This window comes from Zingiber officinale, chromosome 1B, assembly GCF_018446385.1.
Source record: "Zingiber officinale cultivar Zhangliang chromosome 1B, Zo_v1.1, whole genome shotgun sequence".
Lineage (NCBI taxonomy): Eukaryota > Viridiplantae > Streptophyta > Magnoliopsida > Zingiberales > Zingiberaceae > Zingiber > Zingiber officinale.
Genome location: NC_055986.1, coordinates 33,169,790 through 33,197,075, shown reverse-complemented (window position 1 = coordinate 33,197,075; position 27,286 = coordinate 33,169,790). Strand labels below are relative to the sequence as shown.

General features: G+C 39.4%; 1 protein-coding gene across 1 annotated transcript; it reads left to right on the top strand.

Annotated features, from left to right (window-relative positions):
• Nucleotides 1–21,039: 21,039 nt before the first annotated feature.
• On the top strand, nucleotides 21,040–22,629 carry LOC122037247 (putative E3 ubiquitin-protein ligase RF298). The gene is made up of 3 exons (XM_042596721.1): nucleotides 21,040–21,103; nucleotides 21,190–21,986; nucleotides 22,111–22,629. The coding sequence occupies exons 1-3, from the start codon at nucleotides 21,040–21,042 to the stop codon at nucleotides 22,627–22,629; spliced, it is 1,380 nt and encodes a 459-aa protein (XP_042452655.1).
• The last annotated feature ends 4,657 nt before the right edge of the window (nucleotides 22,630–27,286 follow it).

The following is a 27,286-nucleotide window of genomic DNA, read 5'->3' as shown; positions in this document are numbered from 1 at the left end:
TATATACCCAGTAATCGCCTTTATAGTCCACCCAGTTACGGGTGACGTTTGACAAAACCAAAGTACATAACTCCTTATGTAGGGATCCATGGTGACTTCAGGTCAAAGGACTAATAGTCATACTAATAGCCACATGAGAAAGTATATGACACTCATATAACGATCCATGATACTTTCTCATGGCGGGTCATTCAGTATACATTCTCTAATACATACCCATGTGTCAGCTTGATATCTCTATATCCATGACTTGTGAGATCAAGTCATCGAGCTGACCTACATGCTAGTCTTATTGTATTAACATTGTCCCTGAATGTTAATACTCGACTAGGAATGATTTAGAGTAGTGTTCCCTATATCATCTCACTATCGATTCAACCAATCGATTGATATAGGTAAGAACCTTCTACTCTAGGACGTTACTATACTTATTTTATCTGACACTAATACAAATAAGCATAATAACCAAAAACCAAATGCCTTAATATATATACATGAATATGATATACATGAGTCTATACAATCATTAAATGATTGGCTCTAGGGCTCTAACTAACAATCTCCCACTAGCACTAGTGCCAATCAGTATAGGCTCTAAGGCCTAATGACCTAGTGTGACCATCATGCTTCCTCTGTGCCAAAGCCTTGGTCAAGGGATCTGCGATGTTAGCCTCTGTAGGTACTCTGCAAATCTTCACATCTCCTCTATCGATAATCTCTCGAATGAGATGGAAGCGCCGTAGTATGTGCTTGGTCTGCTGGTGTGAGCGAGGTTCCTTCGCCTGTGCTATAGCTCCATTGTTGTCACAATAGAGCTCAACTGGGTCAGCGATACTAGGAACCACCCCAAGTTTAGTGATGAACTTGCGGATCCAAACTGCCTCCTTTGCTGCCTCTGATGCAGCAATATACTCGGCCTCTGTTGTAGAATCAACTACTGTGTCCTGCTTCGAACTCTTCCAGCTCACAACACCACCATTTAAGCAAAACACGAACCCTGACTGCGATCGATAATCATCCTGATCGGTCTGGAAGCTGGCATCACTGTAACCCTTTACATTTAGCTCATCATTGCCTCCATATATCAAGAAATATTCTTTAGTCCTTCTTAAGTACTTAAGAATATTCTTGACCGCTATCCAGTGACTTTCACCTGGATCTGACTGGTATCTGCTCGTCATGCTCAAAGCATACGAGACATCAGGTCGAGTACATAGCATGGCGTACATGATCGATCCTATGGCTGAGGCATAAGTGATCTGATCCATGCGGTCTCTCTCCTCTCTAGAAGAGGGACCTTGAGTCTTCGAAAGACTCACGCCATGTGACATCGGTAGAAATCCCTTCTTGGAGTTCTGCATGGCAAACCGTCGGAGTACCTTGTCAATGTATGTACTCTGACTTAGGCCAAGCAATCTCTTAGATCTATCTCTATAGATCTGTATCCCTAGAATGCGGGATGCCTCACCTAAGTCCTTCATTGAGAAGCAACTCCCTAGCCAGGTCTTGACAGACTGAAGCAAAGGGATGTCCTTCCCAATGAGTAGTATGTCATCCACATACAATATGAGGAAGACAACTATATCCCCTACAACCTTCTTGTAGACACAAGGCTCATCTTCATTCTTGATGAAACCAAACTGTTTGATTGCATCATCGAATCGAAGATTCCAGCTCCGAGAAGCTTGCTTTAGTCCATAAATGGACCTATGCAGCTTGCATACTCTGCTAGTATGCTTTGGATCTACAAAACCCTCAGGTTGTGTCATGTACACATCCTCGAGTAGGTTTCCATTCAGAAACGCGGTTTTGACGTCCATCTGCCAGATCTCGTAATCATGGTAAGCTGCAATAGCAAGCATGATCCGAATGGACTTAAACATCGCTACTGGAGAAAAGGTTTCATCATAGTCAATACCATGAATCTGCTTGAAACCTTTAGCTACCAAGCGACCCTTATAGATAAGTCCATCCATGTCAGTCTTTCTCTTAAAGACCCACTTGCACCCAATGGGTTTTCCCCTTCAGGTGGATCAACCAAAGTCCATACTTGGTTGGTGTACATGGATTCCATCTCGGATCTCATGGCCTCTTGCCATTTCTCGGAATCTGGTCTCATCACAGCTTCCTGATAGGTGGTAGGCTCATCCTCTATGAGCACAATGTCATCATGGTCAGACAAGAGAAATGAGTATCTCTCAGGCTGACGACGTACCCTATCAGACTTGCGAAGAGGTATGTCTACTTGAACTGGTTGTTGTTTCTCAACTCTTTGTGGAACAACATCATCCACAACACTTTGTGGTTCCAGTTCAACTTCCATCGAGGCATCAGTGCTATTGTTCGCATCTTGAACTTCTTCAAGATCGAACGCGCTCCCACTAGTCTTTCTAGAAACAAAGTCTCTTTCTAGAAAGACCCCAGTCTTTGCCACAACTACCTTGTGCTGACTGGGAATGTAGAAGTAATATCCCTTAGTTTCCTTGGGATATCCGATGAAATAGCACTTATCGGATTTGGGTCCTAATTTGTCTGAGACTTGACGTCGTACGTAAGCCTCACAACCCCAAATCCTCATGAAAGACACCTGGGCATCTCTCCCAGTCCATATCCTATATGGTGTCTTTATCACGGCCTTGGATGAAACTCGGTTGAGAATGAAAGCTGCCGTGTCTAGAGCATATCCCCATAGATATGTCGGAAGATCTGTGTGACTCATCATAGATCGTACCATATCTAATAAGGTACGATTCCTCCTTTCGGACACACCATTCCACTGTGGTATTCCAGGAGGGGTGAGTTGGGATAGAATCCCACACTCAGCTAAATAGTCACGAAACTCATGGCTTAAGTATTCACCACCTCGATCTGATCGAAGTATTTTAATACTCTTGCCAAGCTGGTTCTGTACTTCATTCTTGAATTCTTTGAACTTTTCAAAGGATTCAGACTTATGTGTCATCAAGTACACATAACCATATCTACTGAAGTCATCAGTAAATGTGATGAAGTATCTATAACCGCCTCTAGCAGCAACATTGAAAGGGCCACATACATCACTATGTATGAGTCCTAACAAATCAGTTGCTCTCTCGCTGTGCCCACTAAAGGGAGTCTTGGTCATCTTGCCTCGTAGGCACGACTCGCATATCTCATATGATTCAAAATTAAATGAGTCCAGCAAACCATCCTTATGGAGCTGGGATAAGCGCTTGTCATTTATATGACCTAAGCGACAGTGCCAGAGATAGGTGTGGTTCATATCGTTCGATTTGAACCTCTTGGTACTAATGTTATAGATAGGGCTCTCAAGGTCTAGAATATAGAGTCCGTTCATTAGAGGTGCACTACAATAGAACATATCGTTTAAATAGACAGAACAACATTTGTTCTTTATTATAAACGAGAATCCTTTCTTGTCCAAACAAGAAACTGATATAATGTTCTTAGTCAATGCAGACACATAACAACAATCGTCTAACTCTAGTATAAGCCCAGAGGGCAGAGATAGAAAATAAGTCCCTACAGCAACAGCAGCAACCTGTGCTCCATTGCCTACTCGTAGGTCTATCTCGCCCTTTGTCAATATTTCTCAGTGCTTGTACATTAGTACAAATGTGCGAAGCACATCCGGTATCTAATACCCACGACGAAGAAATAGAGAGGTTGACTTCTATAACATTTATACCTGAAGTAGAAATCTTATTTCTCTTCTTCTTAAGATCTTCCAAGTATCCTGTGAAGTTCCTCTTCCAGTGCCCTGCTTGTCCTTGATATAGTTGACGAAGATGTGCAACCATGTCGTAAGCACCCATCAACTCATGTTGCTTCTGAAGCTCAGAGTTCATGGTCGCGAGCATAAGATAGGACACATCTAATGCGCCATCTTGATGCTTCTTGTAAGCATCCCGGTCAGCTCGCGTGGCAGTGGCAGGAGGAGCCTCCGGAATGGGCTGCTCCAGAACGTACAGTTTACGTTCCTGAGTGAGAACTATTCTCAGGTTCCTGTACCAGTCCAGGAAAGTTGCTCCGTTGAGCTTGTCCTTCTTAAGGACAGAACGCAGGGAGAAAAAGTTCGTATTCGACGTCATGGTTATCTACAACAGAAAATTTACAGAAATAAATATCATATTCTTTAAAATTCATTTAATTAGGCCTTTAATTAAATGATGCTCCCACTGAATTATATAATTCTTGTGGGACAAGATCCACATCATACTAACCCTTGAGTTAGCTTTGGCTAATACGCCCAAGGCTTAGTATGATCGGTAGGTAACAATTACCAATTACATCTCTATGCAACTCTTGTTTATAAAATCAATATCCGCATTTATATTAAAACTTGAGTTAGCTTTGGCTAATACGCCCGAGAGTTAATATAGATGTGATTTTGACCTATCCTTTCCAACCGTTGGAAGAATGCCTATAGCTGACTCGATCCAACCGAGTAACTAGGAATACTCAATCTAATTGAGTTTGTATTTACCCATGCGTTGATAGGCGGGACCAAGATTGTCCCTCCGTACCCTACCAAGATAATATGTATTGATCTGCTTTGGCAGATTCAACAATACATGTGATCGAGGTAGTGATAGGTATCACTGCACGATTAGGCATTTAGAGTTGATTCGATCTAGATCTAATCTAATCGAGAAGGATGCATCTTGTGCATGACTTAGATCTAATCTAATCGTGAGGGTGCATAATGTGCACGACTTAGATCTAATCTAATCGTTAAGACACTAATTAATTAATTAACTATTAAACATGCATCAGATACATAACAATTAATTAATTAATCTATTTGTGATCTAGTCATGGCCCTACTACGATCTTCTCAATCCAATGAGAAGATCGAATGGTCAACCTAGGGTCAACAGCTTCTCCAAGCTCCTCCCTTTGACCACCTTGTGTTGCTCGTGCCCGCCTCGGAACTCCGTCTCGTGTGGACCCTCCACCGCTCCAATTTGTACATTACAATTTGAAACTCGAGTTATATTCGAGTCTAAATCTAATTTACAACCAGAATAAGAGAAAGGCACGACGCGCAGGCCGTGGGAAAAAATAAAAATACAGCACACACAATCATATGACGGCACGCAGGCCGTATTATGAATTACAATACAAATCCAATCTTATTGGGTATTTTGGGCCATGACTATCACAAATTAATATATAATTCAAAATTATATATTTTTCATAATTTTTTCTGTAATTTTAAAAATAATTTTTACAATTTTTATGAGTAAAATTTCCCGGCGGTCCCGTTTAGCGGTTTCGGGCGCAATCGCGGAACGGATCCCCTTGCGGGGCCAGGGGCAGCGCCCTACCCGCGATATAACCATCGCGAGGGTTCCTTTGCGATCCAACAGCGCCTAAACCCGCTATCCCAAAACGATTTGGGTCGAGACATTGCCGTTTCGGAAAAATCTTCCCGGCGGGTTTGTTTTTAGCGATTTCGGGTGCAATCGCGAAGCAAATTCCCTTGCGGGGTTAGGGGCAATGCCCCTACCCACGATCTAACCATCGTGAGTTTCTTCTTTGCGATCTAATGGCACCCGAACCCACTGTCCCAAACGGATTTGGGGCAAAACGAAGCCGTTTAAAAGAAAACTTTCCGGTAGCCGAAACCTACAAGTGCCGAGACATTTGTGCTTCGCTTCTACGAAAAAATTACTCATAAAAACTCTAAAAACTCAATTTTTACAGAAAATCACAGAAGGTATATTTTTCATAAAAATACGAACGAACTCGTACAAGTCTTTGCACGTGGCTCTGATACCACTGTTGGGTTCGTGGGGTAAGAAAAACCGCGGAAACCCCGAGTCACCCAAAGCCATGGATCTCGTGCAAAGATTCGTAAACAAAATTTTTGAAAAACCTTTTCTTGTACGAGTTTGTAAAACTTTAGATCTACACTAAAGTTAAGATCATTACCCTTGTAGCGAAGCCCTTCGCGTTCCCGCTTGTCCAAGATGTCGCCGGATCTCTAGTTGTCAAAGTAGACAACCTCTATATGTATCCACACGGACACAAGTAGAAGGATATGCCCAAAACACAAGGTGTGCTAGCACCAATGGAGTGTTCGGCCAAGGAATGGGAGAAGGAAAAGAGAGAGCACCCAAGGGAGAAGAAGAGTGAATGAATCAATGAGAGGAAATTCAAAAAACCCATTAGCCATCAAGTGGCCGGCCACTCTAAGAGGTGTAACCCCCACATTAATTCCAATTAATGTGGAGACCATTAAGAGTTGTAACCCCCATGAGGTGGCACTCTAGGATGATGTGGATCAACACTATTGGTCCACATCTTGCCACCTCACTAAATGACATGGCAACAAGTGTAACCTCCTCATTTAATGTGGGTCGGCCACATTAAATGCTATGGAGGCTTGTAACCTCCATGAGGTGGCACACATTGATGATGTGGAGCAATCCTATTGGTCCACATCTTGCCAACTCACTAGTGATGTGGCAAAAAGTCAAGTCAAACATGACTTTTTCTCTTCCTCTCAAATCAAGTCAAACTTGATCAAATCTCTCTCATGGTTGATCTAATCCAACCATATGATTCAAGCCAACTTAATATAATGAATCTAATTCATTAAATAAAGTTGATTTAATGAGTCATAATCTAAATTAGACTCATTGAATACATGAATCAACTTGAGTCCAACTCAATTAGCCCAATTCGGATTACTCTTAATCCAATATGATTCATCAAATGAATCTAATCCTCTTGGTTCATCATATGAACCAAATCTCCATCTAATTGTCCTTAGTGTGTGACCCTATAGGTTCTAGTAACGTTGACAATGCCCTAAACCCATTTAGGAGCATAAGTAATGAGCGGTATCTAGCAACACATCATTACTACCCAAGTTACAAGAATGTCGAGATCCGACATCACCTTGTGACTACCAATTGTGACTCCTCACAAAATATATGACATTGTCCTTCTATCCTAGACATCTAAATTGATCAATGTGAGGCATAGACCGTGTCATCCTCTAATCAATCTAAATCTTGAACTCCAAGTAGACTCACTCGATCAAATGAGATCAACATCTCATGTTGACTCATTTGGGCATGACCATGCACTTAGTGGTCTCACTCTATCAAGAATACCGATGTCGCTCCCGTCATATGGGAGGGATAGATCCCATCTACATCACTCACATCCCTCTACATAATTCGTTATATACCCAGTAATCGCCTTTATAGTCCACCCAGTTACGGGTGACGTTTGACGAAACCAAAGTACATAACTCCTTATGTAGGGATCCATGGTGACTTCAGGTCAAAGGACTAATAGTCATACTAATAGCCACATGAGAAAGTATATGACACTCATATAACGATCCATGATACTTTCTCATGGCGGGTCATTCAGTATACATTCTCTAATGCATACCCATGTGTCAGCTTGATATCTCTATATCCATGACTTGTGAGATCAAGTCATCGAGCTGACCTACATGCTAGTCTTATTGTATTAACATTGTCCCTGAATGTTAATACTCGACTAGGAATGATTTAGAGTAGTGTTCCCTATATCATCTCACTATCGATTCAACCAATCGATTGATATAGGTAAGAACCTTCTACACTAGGACGTTACTATACTTATTTTATCTGGCACTAATACAAATAAGCATAATAACCAAAAACCAAATGCCTTAATATATATACATGAATATGATATACATGAGTCCATACAATCATCAAATGATTGGCTCTAGGGCTCTAACTAACATGAACATCTTTCTCACCATGTTCACTAGTTGTTCTTCTTTGTTTAATTCTAAGTTAGATTCATCTTTTGACTCGAGCTTGGTTCAAATTCTTGTTTTCACCTCCTTTGTCGAACTTGAAAGAAAAGTTATACCTATTTTGAGTTAGTCTATTCATGAAGTTTTAACTCACAAAATAGTTCATCTAATTTTAATTTAGACAAATTCCTCAAAACTTTATTGGCATCTACTATAGATGCCCATAATACATTTTGAGGAAATGAATTTAGAGCATACACGATTATGTTCCTATTTTCCAATTGGTGGCCGGTCAGATGCAGTCCATGAAAATATCCTTGATCCTCATGTGAAGTTGGCTTGTCTTTTCTCCATCTTACATTTTTTGTAGGTCTCTTGGGCAGCCGGCTAGAGGGGATGAATAGCCCTGCAAAGAAAAATGAACCTTCCTCGAACTTTACAGCTTAATAAGAATGAACACTTGCATAAATAAAAATAAGAGATTAAAAAAGAAGAGGCACGAAGAGTTTACTTGGTTACAACCGAGGAGGTTGTTAATCCAAGGAAGATGAAAGCACACTAAATTCTCCTTCAGGTAAAGAAGTCTCTTTACAACAATTAAATCATTCAATTACAGAAACAGACTGAAAAGAAATCTATGACAAGTATTCTGCTTTAGCTTCTAAAACCAGGGTTATATTTGTAGCCCTGGTTGGAGCGTCTGGAAGGGTTCCAGGTACTTGGGAGGGGATCAACTTTTATCCCTGTCACAACGGAATGCATCATGTTGAATTTTGGATAAAAGCTTGCTCCGAGCGCCTAGTCCAAGTTCGGGCTCCCGGACCCAAGTTAACATAATGTTAACTATTTGGTCCGAGTTCTTCCACTCCGGCTCCGCTTGCTTGGGTCTGGGTCTTCCGCTCCAACTCTAGCTCCAATGGGATGATCTCAGCCATCTGAAATAGAGCTCACCCGAACCTAACTTCCGACCTTCAAGCAAACTTCCGCTCCGACTTCTCATCCCTTATAAACGCTGCGAATCTCCTTCTCATCCGCCCGCGTATTCTTCCGCAGCACCTTGTACCTCGGACACATCGAGCCCGTCGGCTTTCTTCCGTGCCATCCTTCTCGCTAGCTGCGTCTTTCACTCAACTTCTTACGCTCCTAAGTTCCAATACACTTAGACACAGGGGTTAAATAACAACAGGACCTAACCTGTCTTGGTTGATCACATCAAAACTACCTTACGGTACTTACAATCTCTCCCTTTTTGATGTGAGCAAACCCAAGTTAAGTTAGGATAATCTATAAACAAATAACAGTTATAATTTTTACAAGTACAAAGCTTAAAAATTTGTACTACCCTCTCCCTAGACTTAATCTTCACTACTCTCCCTTTTGATCACATTAAAAATGAGATACTTTTAAAATGATTTTGGAAAAGTTAAATAAAAAGTCTAAGGGAAAACCAAAATTTAAAAAATAACTCCTTAAAAAAATTAACAAGGGTCTCTTTAATTTTAGGCAAAATTAAAAAATTTACATTTCGATAGTTAATTCATAGAAAGTTTTCTAACAAAAAAATTATTTTGATAAAGTTCACAGAAACATAACTTTGCTAAAATAACTTAAAATGATCAAAAAATTTGACAAATAAATTAAAATATTTTTATAACTACTAAATGCTTAATAGTTAGTCAATTAAATACTTATTTCAATCATTGGCTTCCAGGATGTGGCGAGACACTAGCCTTCTTGGATATTGGAACAATAACTACTTTCTAGACAAAGTCTTTTAAAGAAATTAAATACTTAATTTTTTTCTCTAAAAGCCCTAAGTCTAAAAACAATCAATCTAAATATGTTTTTGGAATCTAAAATAGATTCCTTCCTATAGGATTAATTAATAATTTCTTAGGAATATATTTCTGTGATATTTTCTTAATTTGACCCTTATGATATTTGAGATACCAGTTAAGTCCTGAATAATTTCTAAAATTAGAAGTAATAAAAGTTGAGCATACACGACTTTTCAAATTCTCAATTTCCTTTTTAAAGTTTTTATTTTTTATTTTTATTTTATTGAAATCTTCTAATCAACAAAATATATCTAAGATTGATTTTAGCTCCTTCTTTTCTTTTTCTAACTTATAGTAGTTTTTCAATAATATTTTTATGAATTGAAAAAACTTGTGAGGAAGAAGAGTCCGTACCTGACTTACCTTGTCAAACCCGTAATCTGAAGCTCCCCCTAAAGTACTGCTTTCTTCCGATGTCACTCTCCCTTCATCGATGCTCTCGATGCTCACTTCGGACGAGCTTACTTCGTCTTCGTCTTCTTGGTGACTTGCTACTAGAGCAAGTCCGACAAGGGTTTCTATCTTTGATTCGGATGACGTTTCGTCCCACGTCGCTTTGAGATTTCTATGCTTGTTGGTTTGAGCTGGCTTCTTGTTTTTCAGTTTTGGACAGCTATCTTTCACGTGCCCTTCTTCATTACAGAGGTAGCACTTTACTTTCTTTTCCTTCTTCTACCCTACACTTGATTAAATTTATTTGATTTAAATAATTTTTTAAATTTTCTTACCATTAACGTCATTTCATCATCGTCATGTGATGTCTCAAAATTTCGTTCGCCCATTTTACCTTTTAAGGAAATGTTTTTCCTTGATTCCTTTTTTAGACCTACACATCTTGACTCATGAATTTCAAAAGTTAAAAAAAGTTCTTCCAAAGTGCTTACCTCTAAATCCTTAGAGATGAAATACGCATCTACTAAGGTCGACCATTCCGGAGTCCTAGGAAATGTGTTAAGTGCGTACTTTAGCGAATCTCAGTTAGTTACCATTTTTCTGAGATTCGTAAGTCTGGTGATGAACTCCTTGATTCTTGAGTGGAGGTGTGCGATGGTTTGAGCTTCTTCTAATTGGAGGTTGCTGATCTGGTTCTGGAGAAGGTCCCATCCCGCTAGTTTTGCCTCCGAGGTCCTTTCGTGTAGTTCTAGGAATTTTTCCCAAAGCTCCTTGGTTGACTCGTAGGCTCCGATCCGGTTGATTTCTTGTGGCGGTAAGATGCTCAACAAATGGAACTCTACTTTGTCGTTTGCCACGAAGTCAGCTTGCTCCTTCTTCGTCCATTGATATTCTTCTTTGTCTTTTAAAACTACAAAATCATATTTTATAATTATTAATAATTTAAAATATTTTTTAAAAAATATCACCATCTTTTTCTTCCAGCTCGCAAATTCTCCCTCAAACTTTGATGGATTGATGCTCGGTCCAGTCATCTCGTGTGCTTCGTTCGACAGTTAGTCCTCTTGAAAAGTACCCGCTCTGATACCACTTGTAGGTCCCTTGGGCGGTCGGCTAGAGGGGGGTGAATAGCCCTGCAAAGAAAAATAAACCTTCCTTGAAGTTTACAGCTTAATAAGAAACAACACTTGCATAAACAAAAATAAGAGATTAAAAAAGAAGAGGCATGAAGAGTTTACTTGGTTACAACCAGGGCGGTTGTTAATTCAAGGAAGATGAAAGTGCACTAAATTCTCCTTCAGGTGGAGAAGCCTTTTTATAGCAATTAAAGCACTCAATTACAGAACCAAACTGAAAAGAAATCTATCACAAGTGTTCTATTTTAGCTTTTGGGACCAGGGCTGTATTTATAGCCCTGGTCGAGGTGCCTAGAAATATTTCAGGCACCTAAAAGGAGATAAAATTTTATCCCTGTTGCAATGGAACTTGCCACATCATGTTCCGAATAAAAGCTTGCTTCGGGCGCCCGGACCCAAGTTAACATCATGTTAACTATTTGATTCAGGGTCTTCTGCTCTGGCTCCGCTTGCTTGGGTCCGGGTCTTCCGCTCTGACTCTGGCTCTGTTTGGGTGATCTCAACCATCCAGAATAGCGCTCACCTGAACCCAACTTCCGATCTTTGAGCAAACTTCCGCTCTAGCTTCTCGTCCCTCGAAAATATGGCGCGCCGTCTTCTAGTCTACCCCACATACTCTTCCACAGCATCTCGTACCTCGGATGCACCAAGCCCGTCGGCTCTCTTCCGTGCAACCCTTCTCATTAGCTGCGTCTTTCGCTCAACTTCCTGCGCTCTTGAGTTCCTGCACACTTAGAAATAGTGGTTAAATACCAACAAGACCTAACCTGACATGGTTGATCACATCAAACTACCTTGGGATACTTACATTTTTATGCTAAATAAACTATTTAATAGTTACCTTAGAGTCATTTGTGCCTTCGTGTAGCTCAATTAGCTTCTCCCAATGGTCCTTTGAATTCTCTAACGATCCGATCCAGTTGAATTCTTCCTTCGTCAGTCCGTATTAGAGAGTGCTTTGGAATCTATTTGTGCTTTCTTATTCTCTTCTGGGTTCCATTTTTCTAGGTTGAGGAGAGCACCGAATACATTATCTACCAGAGTTATGTACCCTCATCGAGTGCTCAGCCATTGTTCAATGTTCATCTTCAGATATACTTCCATTCTTCTTTTCCAGTAAGGGAAGTCATCCCCACTGAAGAGTGGAGGATGAGAGACACTATAGCCTTCACTTTGGGCCATGAAGGGAAACTTCACACAATAAGAGAAAAAAGAAAAAACAAGTCCCAAAACTAGGTCTTCGATTAGTAGTGTGGGAGAGAATAAAGCGAAAAAGTAACTCGAGTAGTATTTCACTAATTTGGAGCAACTTGTAGAAAAATTGAAATGAAAACCTTATCCAAAGAGGTGATTGCATCAATTCAAACTAAGTTAAAAATCTCAAACTAGGAAAAAAAACACAAGATGAAAAATAATAAGAAGAAACCCCTTGCTCAAATGGTGGTTACACCAATTCAGAGTGAACAAGACTCTGATACCACTTGTAGGATCGTTTGTATGTGAGGAGGGGGGGGGGGTTAATCATGTATATTTTGAAAACTTTTCTTTTAAAAGTGAGTGTGCAGTAGAAAAATAAACTAAGTGAGAAAGAGAGCATAAGAAAACAGAACATAAGCATTTTACTTAGTTCAGAGCCTTCGACGACTCCTATTATGAGACCCGGACCTTTTGGACATTTCCAATGGGTAATTCACTAATATTAATTAAATAGATACAAGGATATAGAAAGTTAAAGTGCAAGTAATTTAAATACAAGTATACCGACAACTTTGTTTTAAAGCTCGGGCGTAGTCGTCGGAGGAGTGTTTCGACGTCGTAGATCAGTTTTCAGAGCATCATATGAGTATAGAAGTTGTAGCGAATGATGTCTTGATGCTACCGGTAGAAGCTTCTTTAATAGGCCTTTGAAGGTGCCTGGACCACCCCTAGGTACTTCCACTGAAGCCTATCTGATCCAGCTTCAACACTGAGTTATCTAACTCCAGGTGCCTGGACCACCCCTGGGAGCCTGAGCCATTAACATGGCTGCTCCTCGATGAAGCTTTATCCATCTTGCCTCTATCCACTCCTGAGCATCTGGACCAGTTCTGGGTGCCTGAATTCTGATGTGTGCTGACCAATTAGAGTGTGTCAACTCAACCTTATGTGTGGTTGGGTTCGGCCCAATCCAGGCGCCTAGACCTACTCGGGCTGCCCGGACCTCCAGGCACTTGGACCCTTCTAGGGCACCTGGAAGTTCTTTTTCTAGTTAACTTGCAGCTTCAATTTCTTGCGCCACAGAGTTAGCACAACAAGCATAATATGAATTAAATTATTAATTAGATCTTGTCTTATGAAGATAAGGATCTAGTCTTAGTCTTAACTTAGACTTCCAAAATGGATATAAATTTGGCTAATGCCTATAGCCCCACTAGGACTCGTCCTCATTGGATCTCTCTCCTCCAGTGTTTACCTCATTTACCAATTGCAGACTTACTCAACTCTTGACCCACTAGGTCTTTCTTCCAAATACCCCATCTGGGCTTCAGCTAGTTATCAAGTCATATCAACCCAACCGGACTTCCTGCCATATATCAACCTATCTAGGCTTCCTGCCAATTATTAGGCCCTCTAAACCTAACTAGACTTTAGTCTGGTGTCAGGTCTTATCACGTCTTTTAGTCCTACACACTTGGTAAATAGGTTAAAACATACAACATCTAACTTTAAACTATTTATCATACATCAAAATCTAAATTTGATTATTAGTGCAAACTACACCAACATAAACCTGTGTATACATGAAATTCTGAAAATTGATGAATAAGGGAATTGCTCTATCTTCTTTATTTCAATTCAAGCTGTGAGCATTGCTATAAACTAAATTTATCACCTCTAGACACAAGTGTGTCACCATGTGTACAATTTTACATGCCATACCTTATAAACTTCTTTTCAATATATACCTTCTATGAAAGTCCATGAATACCTCTTGAATGATCATGGCAAATCTATATACCTAAAAAAAATAATGTTTCACCAAGATATTTTATTTCAAAAATACTGGATAGAAATGACTTGATTTTATACAGTAGACCCTTGTTATTGTTCGCAAGCAATATATCATCTACATACAAGACAAGTATGACAAAATTGCTCCCACTGAACTTGACATATATGCACTGATCAATAGGATTTTTTCTAAATCCAAATGAGATGATCACTTGATTAAATTTTTAGTACTATTGTTTATTTCAAACCATAAATAAACTTCTTTAATCCACATACTAGGTTATATGGCTTAACCATATATATAGACTCTTCAATGTCACTATTGAGGAATGTAATTTTTGCTTCCATTTTGTTGGGGTTACAGGGTTGTAAATAAAATCCTACATTAAAAATATATAGGAAAGATTATAAGCTTATAAGGGATATATATCTCAATTGATATGAGATCTTTTGGATAAAGTCAAAAAATAAAATCATGAGCGCCTAGGCCTAAAGTGGATATTGTAAAGATATATTGTAAAGATATCTAAATTCCTTCAGTCCTACAATTAGTATCAGAGTATGGACTGCTAAAAGGTATAACCACCGACTATGCACAAGAGCTATGGTCTAATTGATCCATGTGTGTAGAATATTGACCTCAGACAAAGGAAGTGGGAGCTCCTATATCCAGATCAAGAGGACCAGACACTAGGTACGAAGTCCTGGTGGATAGCCAAGTAGAGAAGTCCTAGTTGTGGTTAGACAAGGAAGTCCTAGTAGGTTGGGTGGATCGAGGGACTAGAAGACCTATGAGGTCGGTTAGACTGAGGGACGGGAAGACCTAGTGGGTTGATGATTGGGTGTTAAACGGATAGGCTTTTCACTTGAGGGGGGTCCTATGGTCCTTCTTTTAAGGGGGGATTGTTGAGGTTTGCAAACAAAGTCACACATTAAAAATACATAGGAAAGATCATGGGCTTATAAAGAAAATATATCTCTATTGGTGTGAGACCTTTTGGTAAAGCCCAAAAACAAAATCATGAGGGCTTAGGATCAAAGTGGACAATATCATATTATTATAGAGATATCTAAATTTCATTAGTGTCATGATTACCCTAAGAGTATCTTTCATCGACACTAGTGAGAAAGTCTTCTTGTAATTAATATCTTCTTTTTGAGTGAATCATTTGACAACAAAATAAACCTTATACATTTTGGCATTACCCCTTGAATCTCGCTTAGTTTTAAATATCCATTTACAACCAATTGATTTTGTACATTCAGGCAATTCAACAAGTTCCCAAACGTCATTGTCAGCCATAGACTTCAACTCTTCTTACATGATGTCTATCCACTTTTCAAGGTTAGAGTATTATTTGACCTCTTGGAAAGATACAGGATCACTTTTCAACCAATGTCAAACTCTTACTCTTGGAGATAAATATAATCATGAGAAGTCATGGATCTTCATTTTCTAGTGGATCCCTTTAGATGCACTTGTGTTGAGGTGGTTGAGGTATATGCCCATCAATATAAGGCAATACCTCATTTTGAGTGGTAGGCTCCTCTAGTTACATCGAAGATCACACAGGAATATCTTGACTCATTACTCCCACTGGATGTGTAATATCTATAATGTGCAGTATAGAAATCGTACTGCTACTAATTGCACTTGTAGTAACCATAGGAGGATCGTTAACGTTTTGCTTAAAAGATATTTCCCTGACTTTAGTGCTTCCACTGCCCTTAATTAATTAGATGTTTTTCATATCGAAGAAGGATCTATTAAAGAGATTATAAAATGTATATCACTTGACTTCTTAGAGTAACTTATAGAATTGTAACTAATTGTTCTCGAGTCCAATTTCTTTTTATTAGGCTAATAAGGCCTAGCCTTAGCTGGGCAACGCCAGACATGTAAATGTATAACACTAGGATTCCTATCCATCCACATCTAGAATGTGGTTTTAATTATTGCCTTATGGTACTCTATTAAGTAGGTAATCTACAGTTTTAAGTGCTTCACCCCATAAAGATTCAGGTAAAGAAGTAAAAGTTATCATACTTCTTACCATATCTTTTAGAGTACGACTGCGTCACTCAACTACACCATTCTAACTAGTAGTACTAGTCATGGTATATTGAGGCACAATCTTACATTCAGCAAGATAATTCATAAAATGTCCTAGATGTTGTTCACATAATCCATTATATTGACCATAATATTCATGTTTATGATCAGATCAAATGACTTTAATTTTCTTACTTAGTTATTTTTAATTCCAGCTTTGAAAATTTTAAACATGTCCAAAGATTATGACTTCTTGTAAATAAGGTACATATAGCCAAATTGAGTGCAATCGTCTATGAAGCTAATAAATATATGTGTCCATTCCAAGATGCCTTAGGGAAGGATCCATAAATGTTCGTATGTATTAACTTCAAGACATCACTATATCGACTTACTCCCTTATTTATTTTGTTAGTTGTCTTCCCCTTAACACACTCGACGCAGAAATCAAAGTCTGACATATCAAGAGAATAAAGAATTCCATGTGACATTAACCTTTCTAGGCGTTATTTAGATATATTTCATAAACACCTATGCCACAACATGGATGAATTGTCGTCGGTCAATTTGTGATTTGTACTTATATTATGCATAATCACATTGTCAATCATAGGAGTTAAGGTGTTTAATTTATAAAGCTCATCAACTAAGGAACAATTGCTAACCAACACTAAATTTAAGAAAATACTAAACATTTCATTTACAAATGAATAAGAATAACTTAATTTATCTAACTAAGAAATTAAAAATAAATTTTGTCGAAAAGATGATACAATAAATGTGTTTTCTAAATCCAAAAAGAGATTAGTTCCTAAACAAAGTATAAAAATAGCAATAGACTATACTTTAGCCTTCTTCCTATTTCTTGTATAGATATATCTTTCACCATCAAGTGAAAGATGACTCCTGAGATAACCCTGTATAGAAACACTTATGTGAGTAGTAGCATTGATATCTATCTACCAAGTGTCAGTGGGTAATAGCCAAATTGACTTCTAAACTAATAAAGTTGAGAAGTTCACCTTTCCTTACATGTCAATTGGTGTATTTAGAACTATCTTTTTTCATATAAGCTTTTTCTTATAGAAGAAATAGGTGGACTCCTTATCCTAGAATATGTAGTTTGCTTTCCCTTTACTTTATTATTTATCCTCTTTTGATTCTTGCTTGAATCTTGGGAGCCAAATACTAACTGTGCACTTTCAGATGTTTTACACCTCAGTGTCTCCTCCTCTTGCATGCATTGAGCTATAAGCCCATTTAATGTCCACTTTTCCTTTGGAGTACTATAGAAAATCTTAAAAGTAATGAATTATTCAGACAAAGACATCCAGACGAAATGTACTAACATAGACCCAGACATTTCGAGTTTAAGAGCTTTTAAACTTGTGGCGATATTAGACATCTTTATAATGTACTCTCTTATGTTTTCTTTGTCATTATACTGCATAGTTAAGAACATCGAAAGAATGTGTCAGTCTCGACCTTTTCGTTTGCCATGAAATGGTCTGCTAATTGGCTAAGGAAACTCTTAGTATCCTCTCCCTCAGTTATTAACTCTTTAATTGGTGTTGGAATGGAAAACCTAATGATATTTAGACACATGCGGTTTGATTGCTCCCACTTTTTAAATTCATCTCTCTACTCTATAGTGCTAGCACTAGTCAGTGGTGTAGGGTGATCGTGTCTCAATGCATAGTATAAGACTATGCAGCCTAAGAGTACGATAACACATTTTTTCCATTCAGCAAAATTCAAACCAGTTAATGTGGGGATGTTATTAATATTGGCAGCTATAGATTGCACTGAAATTAAAGAAAAAAAATAATATAAGATAATGATTTAATTTATGCCAATAACATCAATATAAGTAAGATATAAGATTATATAAATAAAATAAAATGTAAATGCATATAAATAGGCTCCTTATGAAATATCAAATATAACATTATATTATATTCTGTGAACTAAAATACAATTTGTTACTTTCTAATATAACTCAACCTTTAGTTGGTCACACAATGTGCCTTCCTTTGGGTTGACTAAGGGTATCAATTAGGGTGGGTCGGATTAGGTTACGGTCGGATTGGATTTTTTTTTTTAAAAAAAATCCCAACCTGAACCGGATTCAAACTCGATTACAATCCGAAATCCCTAAATCCAACCCGACCAACCCAAACCCAACCCAGATAATCCGATTAAAAATGATTTGTTTGAGTTATTTTCTCTATAATTCTTCATTTTTATCTTAATATTCCATTATTATCATACTAGCATTGATATTGATATACATAAAAGCATCATAATTTTTAAAATAAACTTTGATTTAATCCTGAAAAAATCTGCTAAAACCTAAATTCGGATCAACCCGAACCTGACCTGAAAATTTCTAATCGGAAAAACCTCCAACCCGAGCCTGACCTGAACCCCAAAACCCTCAACTTGAACATGATTTGTTTTTAGGTCAACTTGGGTCGAGTCGAGTTCATTTTTGTCACCCCTCGCGCCGACCCATTGTGTGCATAACTCGACACTTTATATGAGTTATAAATTAGTCCATAACTCACAACAACTTTAATCAGCCATGTACTATGTCTTCGTTTGGGCCAACATATTTTTGTGCATGATCTGAATAAAATAAACTTTGTTTCATAGTTGTAATTTACCCTTAAATATATATCTATCATAAAAATAATTTTCTTTGAGTCAATTACTTTTATCATAAATATACGTCCATCGATACAAAATATACTAAATATATCTACTATGTCTTCCTTTGGGCCGACTCAGTAGTTTAATTTAGTAGCATGTGTGTAGATAGACTAAAAAAACCCTAAGAACTTTAACAAAACAAATAAACACTTACTCAACCTTAATAATTCAAAAATTAGGCTTATCAATCGATTAATACCATATGGTACTTGATGGTATCACCCAATTGATTACCTCAATCCATTTAAAGGCCTACTATATGTGACTTTTGTATCATCAATAGATTGATGATGAGTAGCAATCGATTGGTGTAAACCAATTAATCCTGCTAATCGATCACAAACCCTTCTATGTTCAAGATATAATTCAACAATCGATTGAGACTTCATGGCAATTGATTAGTTGCCACCAATCGATTACCTTAATTGATCCAAAAGCCTTTTGTGGTCAATTTTTGTATTGGCATCACCAATCGATTGACCACTTCAATCGATCTAACTGATTGATTAAGTTGATCCTGTCATGATTTTAAGATTGTAATCGATTGAATCAAATATCTAATTGATTGATAGCACCAATCAATTTGGCTAATTGATTTCAATCAATTTTTCGCAATTTAAAGCTATAATCCATTGAAAAAAATTCCTAATCGATTGATAGCAAAATTCTATCTCAACTTAAAGTTATTAATCGATTGGCAGAATTACTAATCTATTGGTATCTTTAATTGATTGACCTGATCGATTCTAATTGCTTCTAAATTTAATTAGTACTCGATTGATGCTTAGAGCATCCACATCAATTTTCCTATCACTATATCTAAAATTTAGGGTAAATAGCTCACTATATTAAATTTATACAATCACTTTTCACTACACACTAAAATTTCTATTATCTTTAATTTTTTATTATTTTATTCTCTTTCTTCTATTTTTTATTATTATATTTATAGAATGAGTGGAAGGAGAGAGAATGAGTGAAAGGAAAGAGATTGAAAAGAAATATGCAAAGATTTTTTAGCTACCCTATCCAAAATTTAGGGTAAAATCTTTAGACAGGGTAGCTGATGTAGATGCTCTTAGCACCAATTGCTTACTAGAAGTAGTCGAACCATGTAATCAATTGAAAATTATTTTTCTATTCGATACCATTGTCCTAATCGATTGATGAAACTCACCAATCGATTAATGTCAATTGAATTGATTGGGTTAATCAATTCTATTCACCGACTTAGTCTTGGTAATCGATTGTTCGACCAAGGCAATTGATTATACCATCATGATTTGACCTAAAATTAAATCGAATGTGATGATTTTCGACAAAGAAAGCGACGATTTACCACTGTTCTACGTGTTCTTTGTGGAAAATGTGAAAAAAATAAATAAAAACACAAGCTTTTCCTAGGTTTTCAATGCAAGAGTTTCGATGATCACAGATTAGGAAAACCTAATCTAGTATGAAAACAAAAGATCGACAAAGAACCTAAATTGTATTGTCATGAAATCGAAGAAACGGAACATTTAACTCTAATACCAATTGAAAGAATATGTATAATTCTAAGCCACATGAATTCTAAGAACTCTACTAATAGGAAATACAAGAACATGATCTAGTTCCAGCGATTAATATGACATACCAAAATAAATAAAGACAAGGAGCCTGATTGTAGAGTCATTATCCTTGTCCTTTAACGGTGTCTAATTGATTCCTTTGGAAGAAGATGCAACAAAAATAAGAAAGAGAAGTCTTTCAAGGGACTTAGGGTGACGACGCTACAAAACCTTGTCAATAAGGAACGAAGGAAGATGTCGAGATGCCCTAATCCTTATGAGACCAATCTTTTATATAGAGCATCTGATCTGTTATCAGTTCATAGATAATAACTGATTGGACTAAAAGGTTCTATATATTAAATCTACATCAAATAAATTAAAATTTAATAAACTTAAATTATATCACTTTAAATGGGTCCGATTCGTATTCATATGTACAACTTATCTAAAAGGAATAATATACCACATGTTACAGTTGCTATTTTTATGCCTATGAATCCAAGAAATTAGAAGAACAGCGGCGACAGGAAGTTCCTGACTTCTCTCATTACAATTCGAGATTACGTACAATCTTGAAACCCCATACAAGTTGATGGAATCCCCGGGTGCTGATTGGAGTCCGGAGTCCGAGTTAGAACTTCAGGAGATGTTATTGGGTACTTTATATTCAATCTTAATTAGTGCATCAATTAGAGCCTTTATATCCCACGATTATCTTAACAAAAATGATGTTTATCTTCAGGTCGTTCTTATAAGCTGAAAGCTTCTGAAAATTTGAAAAAGCAAAAGACGAGAATCTCGAAAGAGATGGTCAATGATGTGATCAGCAAGGCAAACAAGCCGCTCAGTAAAGGCGAGGTCTTGTGGCACTTGATGCTACGGCTCGACCTTGATGTTTGTTGTGCCTGTTCTAGGAATCTTGATCAATTGGGCACTTCTGTTACCTCTCAAATCGAGTCACAATTGGACTGGAATAGTCTCTTGTCTACAATCAATGATCAAATTGCAGAGCATTCGAGTGAACCTAGCCTTATCCGTGAGAGCAATCTACAAAATGCATCAGAGGAGTCGCTGCTTCACATGAAATACAAGCTCGAGAAGGAAGTGGAAGAGTGGAACGATTGGGGTACGCAAAAGGTAATGCAGGCCGCCGAGAGGTTGAACAAGGACAGGGAGGAGCTTCAATTACTAAGACTACAAAAGCAGAATCGTCAATATGTGGAAGAGCTTAGAAGGCAGTATGCCAGTCTGGAGGAAGGAAACACAGCTCTAGCTAAGGGTCTTAAAGATAAGGTTCGCACAGTGGAAACATTGAATAAAGAACTGAGGTTGGAACTGAAAGATGCAGAATTACACGCTGCAGAAGTGGAAGCGAATTGTGAAAAAGCTTCAAGAAGGATGGAGGAGAACCTCAAAAAGTTACAATCATCTGAAGAAGAAAAGCTCTCGTTTAAAGATGAACTTGCAGCTGAAAAGCGTGACTTTTATAAATTGCAACAGCAATTGGAGCAAGCCAGGGATCTTCATGATAATATGAAGGTAAATTTATGAAGTCTATATGAACAATTCAAGTATTTGATTTTATTGTTTCAATATCCTTAATTACATACTAAAAAATGCCTCTCTCATTCTTCCTGCTAAATGCTAATGCAACTTATTTCAGTCCAAGTGGAAGAAAGAAGAGAAGTTGAAGAATGATGCTCTTGAAATGGCCGAGAATGAACGCAAGGAGCTGGAGCAGATCGAGATGTCGGCAAAATCACAAGAAAATGCATTAAAAATTGAAGCAGAAAATAATTTGCAGAGATACAAAAATGATATCCTTCAGCTAAAGAATCAGATTGCACAGCTAAAATTAGTCGAAAGTACATCATCCAACATTTATCTTTCTGAGGAGGAATCGAGGTCTGAATTAAAGCGTGAATGGGAATGTGTGATGTGCCTATCTGAAACTGTGTCCGTCGTCCTGCTTCCTTGTGCCCACCAAGTTTTTTGCAGACAATGCAACGAGCTTCATGAGAAAAAGGGCTTGAAAGAGTGCCCTTCCTGTAGGACTCCTATCCAGCGAAGAGTCAGTGTTCGATCAACTGATGATCCTTACCCTGATCCTTACCCTGAACTCCTTATTTACTTGGCTGAAGATTCAGACTACACTGCTCTTGGAGATCCTACTGCTTTTTGAACCCTCCTCATTCATCTAATGACTGTTACCTAGTTGATTGTTAATATGAGTTTGTTTCCTGAGATGAAGCTTCAGGACTTTTGTTGTTGGCAATAGAATAAACCATGCAGGATGAACAGGCTTGTGAACGTGTTTGGCTATTATAAAACAAATCCAGTGAACTTTCTGTATTGAAGTCGTGACTTGAATGATGATGTTCTTTTTTTATCCAACTCCTCATTCTATGATCTATGAGATGCCAATGGATTCTTAACAGTCGAATAAATAAAGATTAGTAATTGATCCCATCCGAAAGTTGAAATAGATGGAAAGCCACTGATATGATTGCAATATTGGCCGAGTCATCATGACTCAGAGGGAGAGGAGGATGGTGAACTGTTTTTTATGTTGACTAAGTCTGTCACGCCCCGGGGGTGTCCCTGTCCGAAGAAATTTCGACAGCATCTCCCCTGTACGGTGGACAATCTGAAACTTTTCTACAAGCACTATATACCTCAGCCACATGCGGCTGGAATAATAACAATAAAAGAAAACAAACACCACGCAGTTAATATCAAATTCAGCCTCTGGCTGACACAACCACGCAGTTAAAAATAAAGCAGCCCACTCGGCTGTACCAAAACCAAAACACAAAACTGCTAGCCGGCTAGGCTTACACAACCAATAACAAATACAAAACACCACATAACAACATCAACTCTCCAAAAATAAAACCAGAGTACAGAGCTAAACAAACTGATACATAAAACAAGCAAAACATACGTGAAACCGATAAGTCTTCTTATGTGACGTGGGGACCAGCAGACAGGATGCTCCAAGCGACACCATAAATAACCTGGTACCTGAAAAAGATAGTGTCAACGGGGGTGAGTTCAACAACTCAGCGAATACCAATGGACATGAGTAGTAAGATATATCTAACAGCAACAAACATGGAATACAGCTTCCTAATCATATATAGGGAATATGAAAAACTGAAAGGTAACTGAGGAAGCTGTACTCACCAGGAACTCCTATCCAGACAAGAGGGTCGTCAAACCGAAAATGTCAATAATCCTGTATGCAGGTCAAAGGTATGCATCCAACCAAAATGCAGCAACCAAATGCAGCAAACACAATCATAAGAATATAAATGCATCAATGCATATGATGCTAATGATGCGTCCTGGTCACCCAGTCGATCATCTCACACACAAATGGTGAGACCGAGTGGGTAGGTTGTGACAACTCTGCCATCACTGCCCCCGATGAGTGACCGAGTGGACGGATGCTGTCGGAGTACTCTGTCATGTGACCCCAAATCATAAATGGGGAGATCAATGCTCTCATCTCCACACGATGACGGGAGGTATCTCTGCCACTACCGAGTCACCGACCAACGGAGCCAAACAGAGTCCACCGTCTGGCGGCTACACTGCTACACTAAATGCCAGCGAAGCCAAATAGAGCGGAACTGTCTGCCGACTACCACGCTGAGTCCTCAGACCAACGGAGCCAAACAGCAGAACCGCCACACACCTGTCTGATATACCACTAATCCATGAGTGGTGGTGTGTGCAGTACATGTAACTGGCGATGTGCTCAACTATAGTGGAGCCGACAATCGCGCAGCATGCAATCATGATGCATGACACTAAGCATAGTCATAAACTGATCAGCATAACCATATCCATATATGTATAATATGGGTACCACAGTATCAGTGAGTCAAATCCACGAATCTAGGGTATATAGATCCTCTATGGTATAACAACTTAGATCCTAAACATATCCTCCTTCCATAACATATGTACCAACAATATACACAGATCAAAGAATCAGAGTCTAGGTACACGAATCATATATGATATACAAATAGAGGTACACAAGTCAGGTATGGTATAAAAACCTAGGTATCAGATAATCTAGATACACCTGCCAGAAATAAAATCCAGAACCTAGTCCTAACCTCAGTAGAGCATGGTATGTCACTTACTCTAGGAACTAAGGTACTCATGGTAATAAAGTACTCATGGCAATAAGATACTCATGGTAATAAATCACGAGATATAAGCACGGATACATAACAAGCGACAAACCTAACATGCTATGGATATCAAACAGTGACATACCAAAGACAAACATGTTCATTGTTTGCAGTTATAAAGTACTATACATATCCAAATGACGATATCATAAAAGATAAGTCAAGAGGTACCCGTCTCAAATGTAGATCGTGTGTCCTCTAATCAGAGCTCTTGTCTCAAATCAGAACCCTGAAATAAATATACAATCAATCACTTAGGGTCATCACAGATCGGATAATGCAAGCCAAAACCACAATAAATCCAATCTAACGATCTCATCCTTTTCTTCCAAAAATCCATCCAACACTTGATAATCATTTTCTGTTAATATAATCCACCTTAACTCTACCTCAGACCTAATTCAATATTTAGATCAATAACAACTCAACACGAAACTTACCCAAATTCTGATGCCTCAGTGCTGCTCGCAAGGACCACGGGTCCAGATGGAGACGTCAGGCAGAGATGCCCAGAGAAAGCTCCACCCTAGGGCATGCGTGGCTGCAGTGGAGTCGGAAATGCATCTGCGCAGAGAGGCAGCAGAGGAAGAAGTCGGCATCGGTAAAAGGCCCAGCGTGGAGAAGGTCGGCGCTAGGGTTCCTATGGGATGCAGCGACGCCACCTCGGCTTGGCAGTGAAAGCTAGGGCACAGCAGCGATCGGGGCGATGAGTAGAGGAAAAACCGAGAGCACCGGCAAGGGAGGAGAAGCACATCCCTCGGCCACGGCTCCGGTACCGGAGGAAGAAGCAACCGACGCCGAGAGAGAAAGACCTAGGGCTCGGTGTGTGGCCGGCGACGGGGCTTTATCCTCGGCTCTCGTCGGCCGGCGAGGATAGATTGGCCGAGAGGAGGAGCCGGCGGTGCCCTCGCGGCGGTTAGGGCAGAAGATCGAGAGAGGAATTTCGGCGTCGGTGCATGGTTTCTGCAGGGGAGAAGAGTTCGGCTCGTGTGGGATGGGGAAAAGGAAAATGAAGAAAATAAATAAAAACAGAAAAAGAAAAAGGAATAAGGAAAAAGAAATTAAAACTTTTCCTCATTAAAACAGGATAGCCTAAACAGACTTTCCCGGGCCCCATTTTATCCCCGTAAACTTAGTCATACGAGCTCCGAAAAATCCCCGAAAAATTTCCAAAAATTCCGGAAAAATCCCTTATCATTATTCGCTAATTTTCAGTATTTTACAAAGTCGTTGGACTCTTCAAAAAAAAGAGGACCGGAGGTGTCCGAAAGTTTTCGGTCCATGGTACCTGCAAGATTGTTAGAAAACAGACCGAGGCTACCCCGGTCTGGCACTCCAACATTCAAGTTAGCCTCCGATGATAGAAAATAAATAGTATTGTAATGAAAAACATAAATACTGAATGTAAAGCATATCAGACCCACAAGAGAGGACCGAAAGAGGCACAGAGCCGGAGGCGATGGCATGGAGTCGAAGGCGAAGACATGGAGCCGGAGGGTGGCATGGAGCCGGAGGGTGGCATGGAGCCAGAGGTGATGACGTGGAGATGGAGGGTGGTACGGAGCTAGAGGATGGCACGAAGCCGGAGGCGATGACGTGGAGTCGGAGGGTGGTATGGAGCCGAAGGACGGCGTGGAGCCGAAGGACGGCGTGGAGCTGGAGGTGATGGCGTGGAGCCGGAGGGTGGTACAGAGTCGGATGCAGCATTAATCTTGAAGGCGGCATGCAGCCGGAATATAGTAGCGCCACGTAGGCCAAAATAAGATAGCGACATGCAGGCCTTAATACAATAGCGGCATGAAGGCCGAAACATGACACGCAGGTCAGAATATGACAACGACACATAGGCCAGAATACAGCAGTGGCATATAGGCCGAAAATAGAACAACGACACAAAGGCTGGACGAATTGAAGGTCGGATGTCTCAAAGGCCAGAATATAGCGGAGGTGAAACACACTCTGATCTGATCACAATGGCAGCAAGGGCTTGGAGGCCTGATTGGCGTCAGAAGCATACGATAATGCATATCTTAGTGATGGTGGATGCCGGTTGGTTGGATCGAAAGGCGAGGGCACCGGAAGTTTGGATTCAGTTGAGGGGTGTCAGGGAGCGATGTCAACGACTGGGGGATACTCGCCAAGGGCTATGGAGCGACGCTAATGGCTGTGGTCGACGAAGCTATGTCCTTGCGTGAGGGACAGGAGGAGGTTTCCGAGGAGGGAAAGGTAGCACGTCCCTGGAGGGTGAACATCAGATCGCCGGCAGGCTCAGGGGCTGTTGCAAGGGGTAAGGAAGAGGGACGATGTCAATGGTGGCATCCTCGCTTACCTCTGTGGCTGCCTCATCCGTTGGAGAAAAGAGGCCTATGGTGCTCTTGTCATGGTTGTAGCTTGGCGGCATGTGTGAGAGAAGGAGAGCATGCGGTCGGCCGGGCGGCAAAGGGTTGGCTGGCAGAGAGGTAACAACGGCGAGGGTGACTGTGTGGCTATGCCTGTGGTGGCGGCATCCGTGAGGTTGAGACGGTGTTGGGGTCGACCCGCCAGTGAGCATGAGAGGGGGGTGACGGCGATAGAGTCGGACAAAGCTAACTGGAGGGAGATAATGGTGTGATGCTCCTTGCCATGTACTTC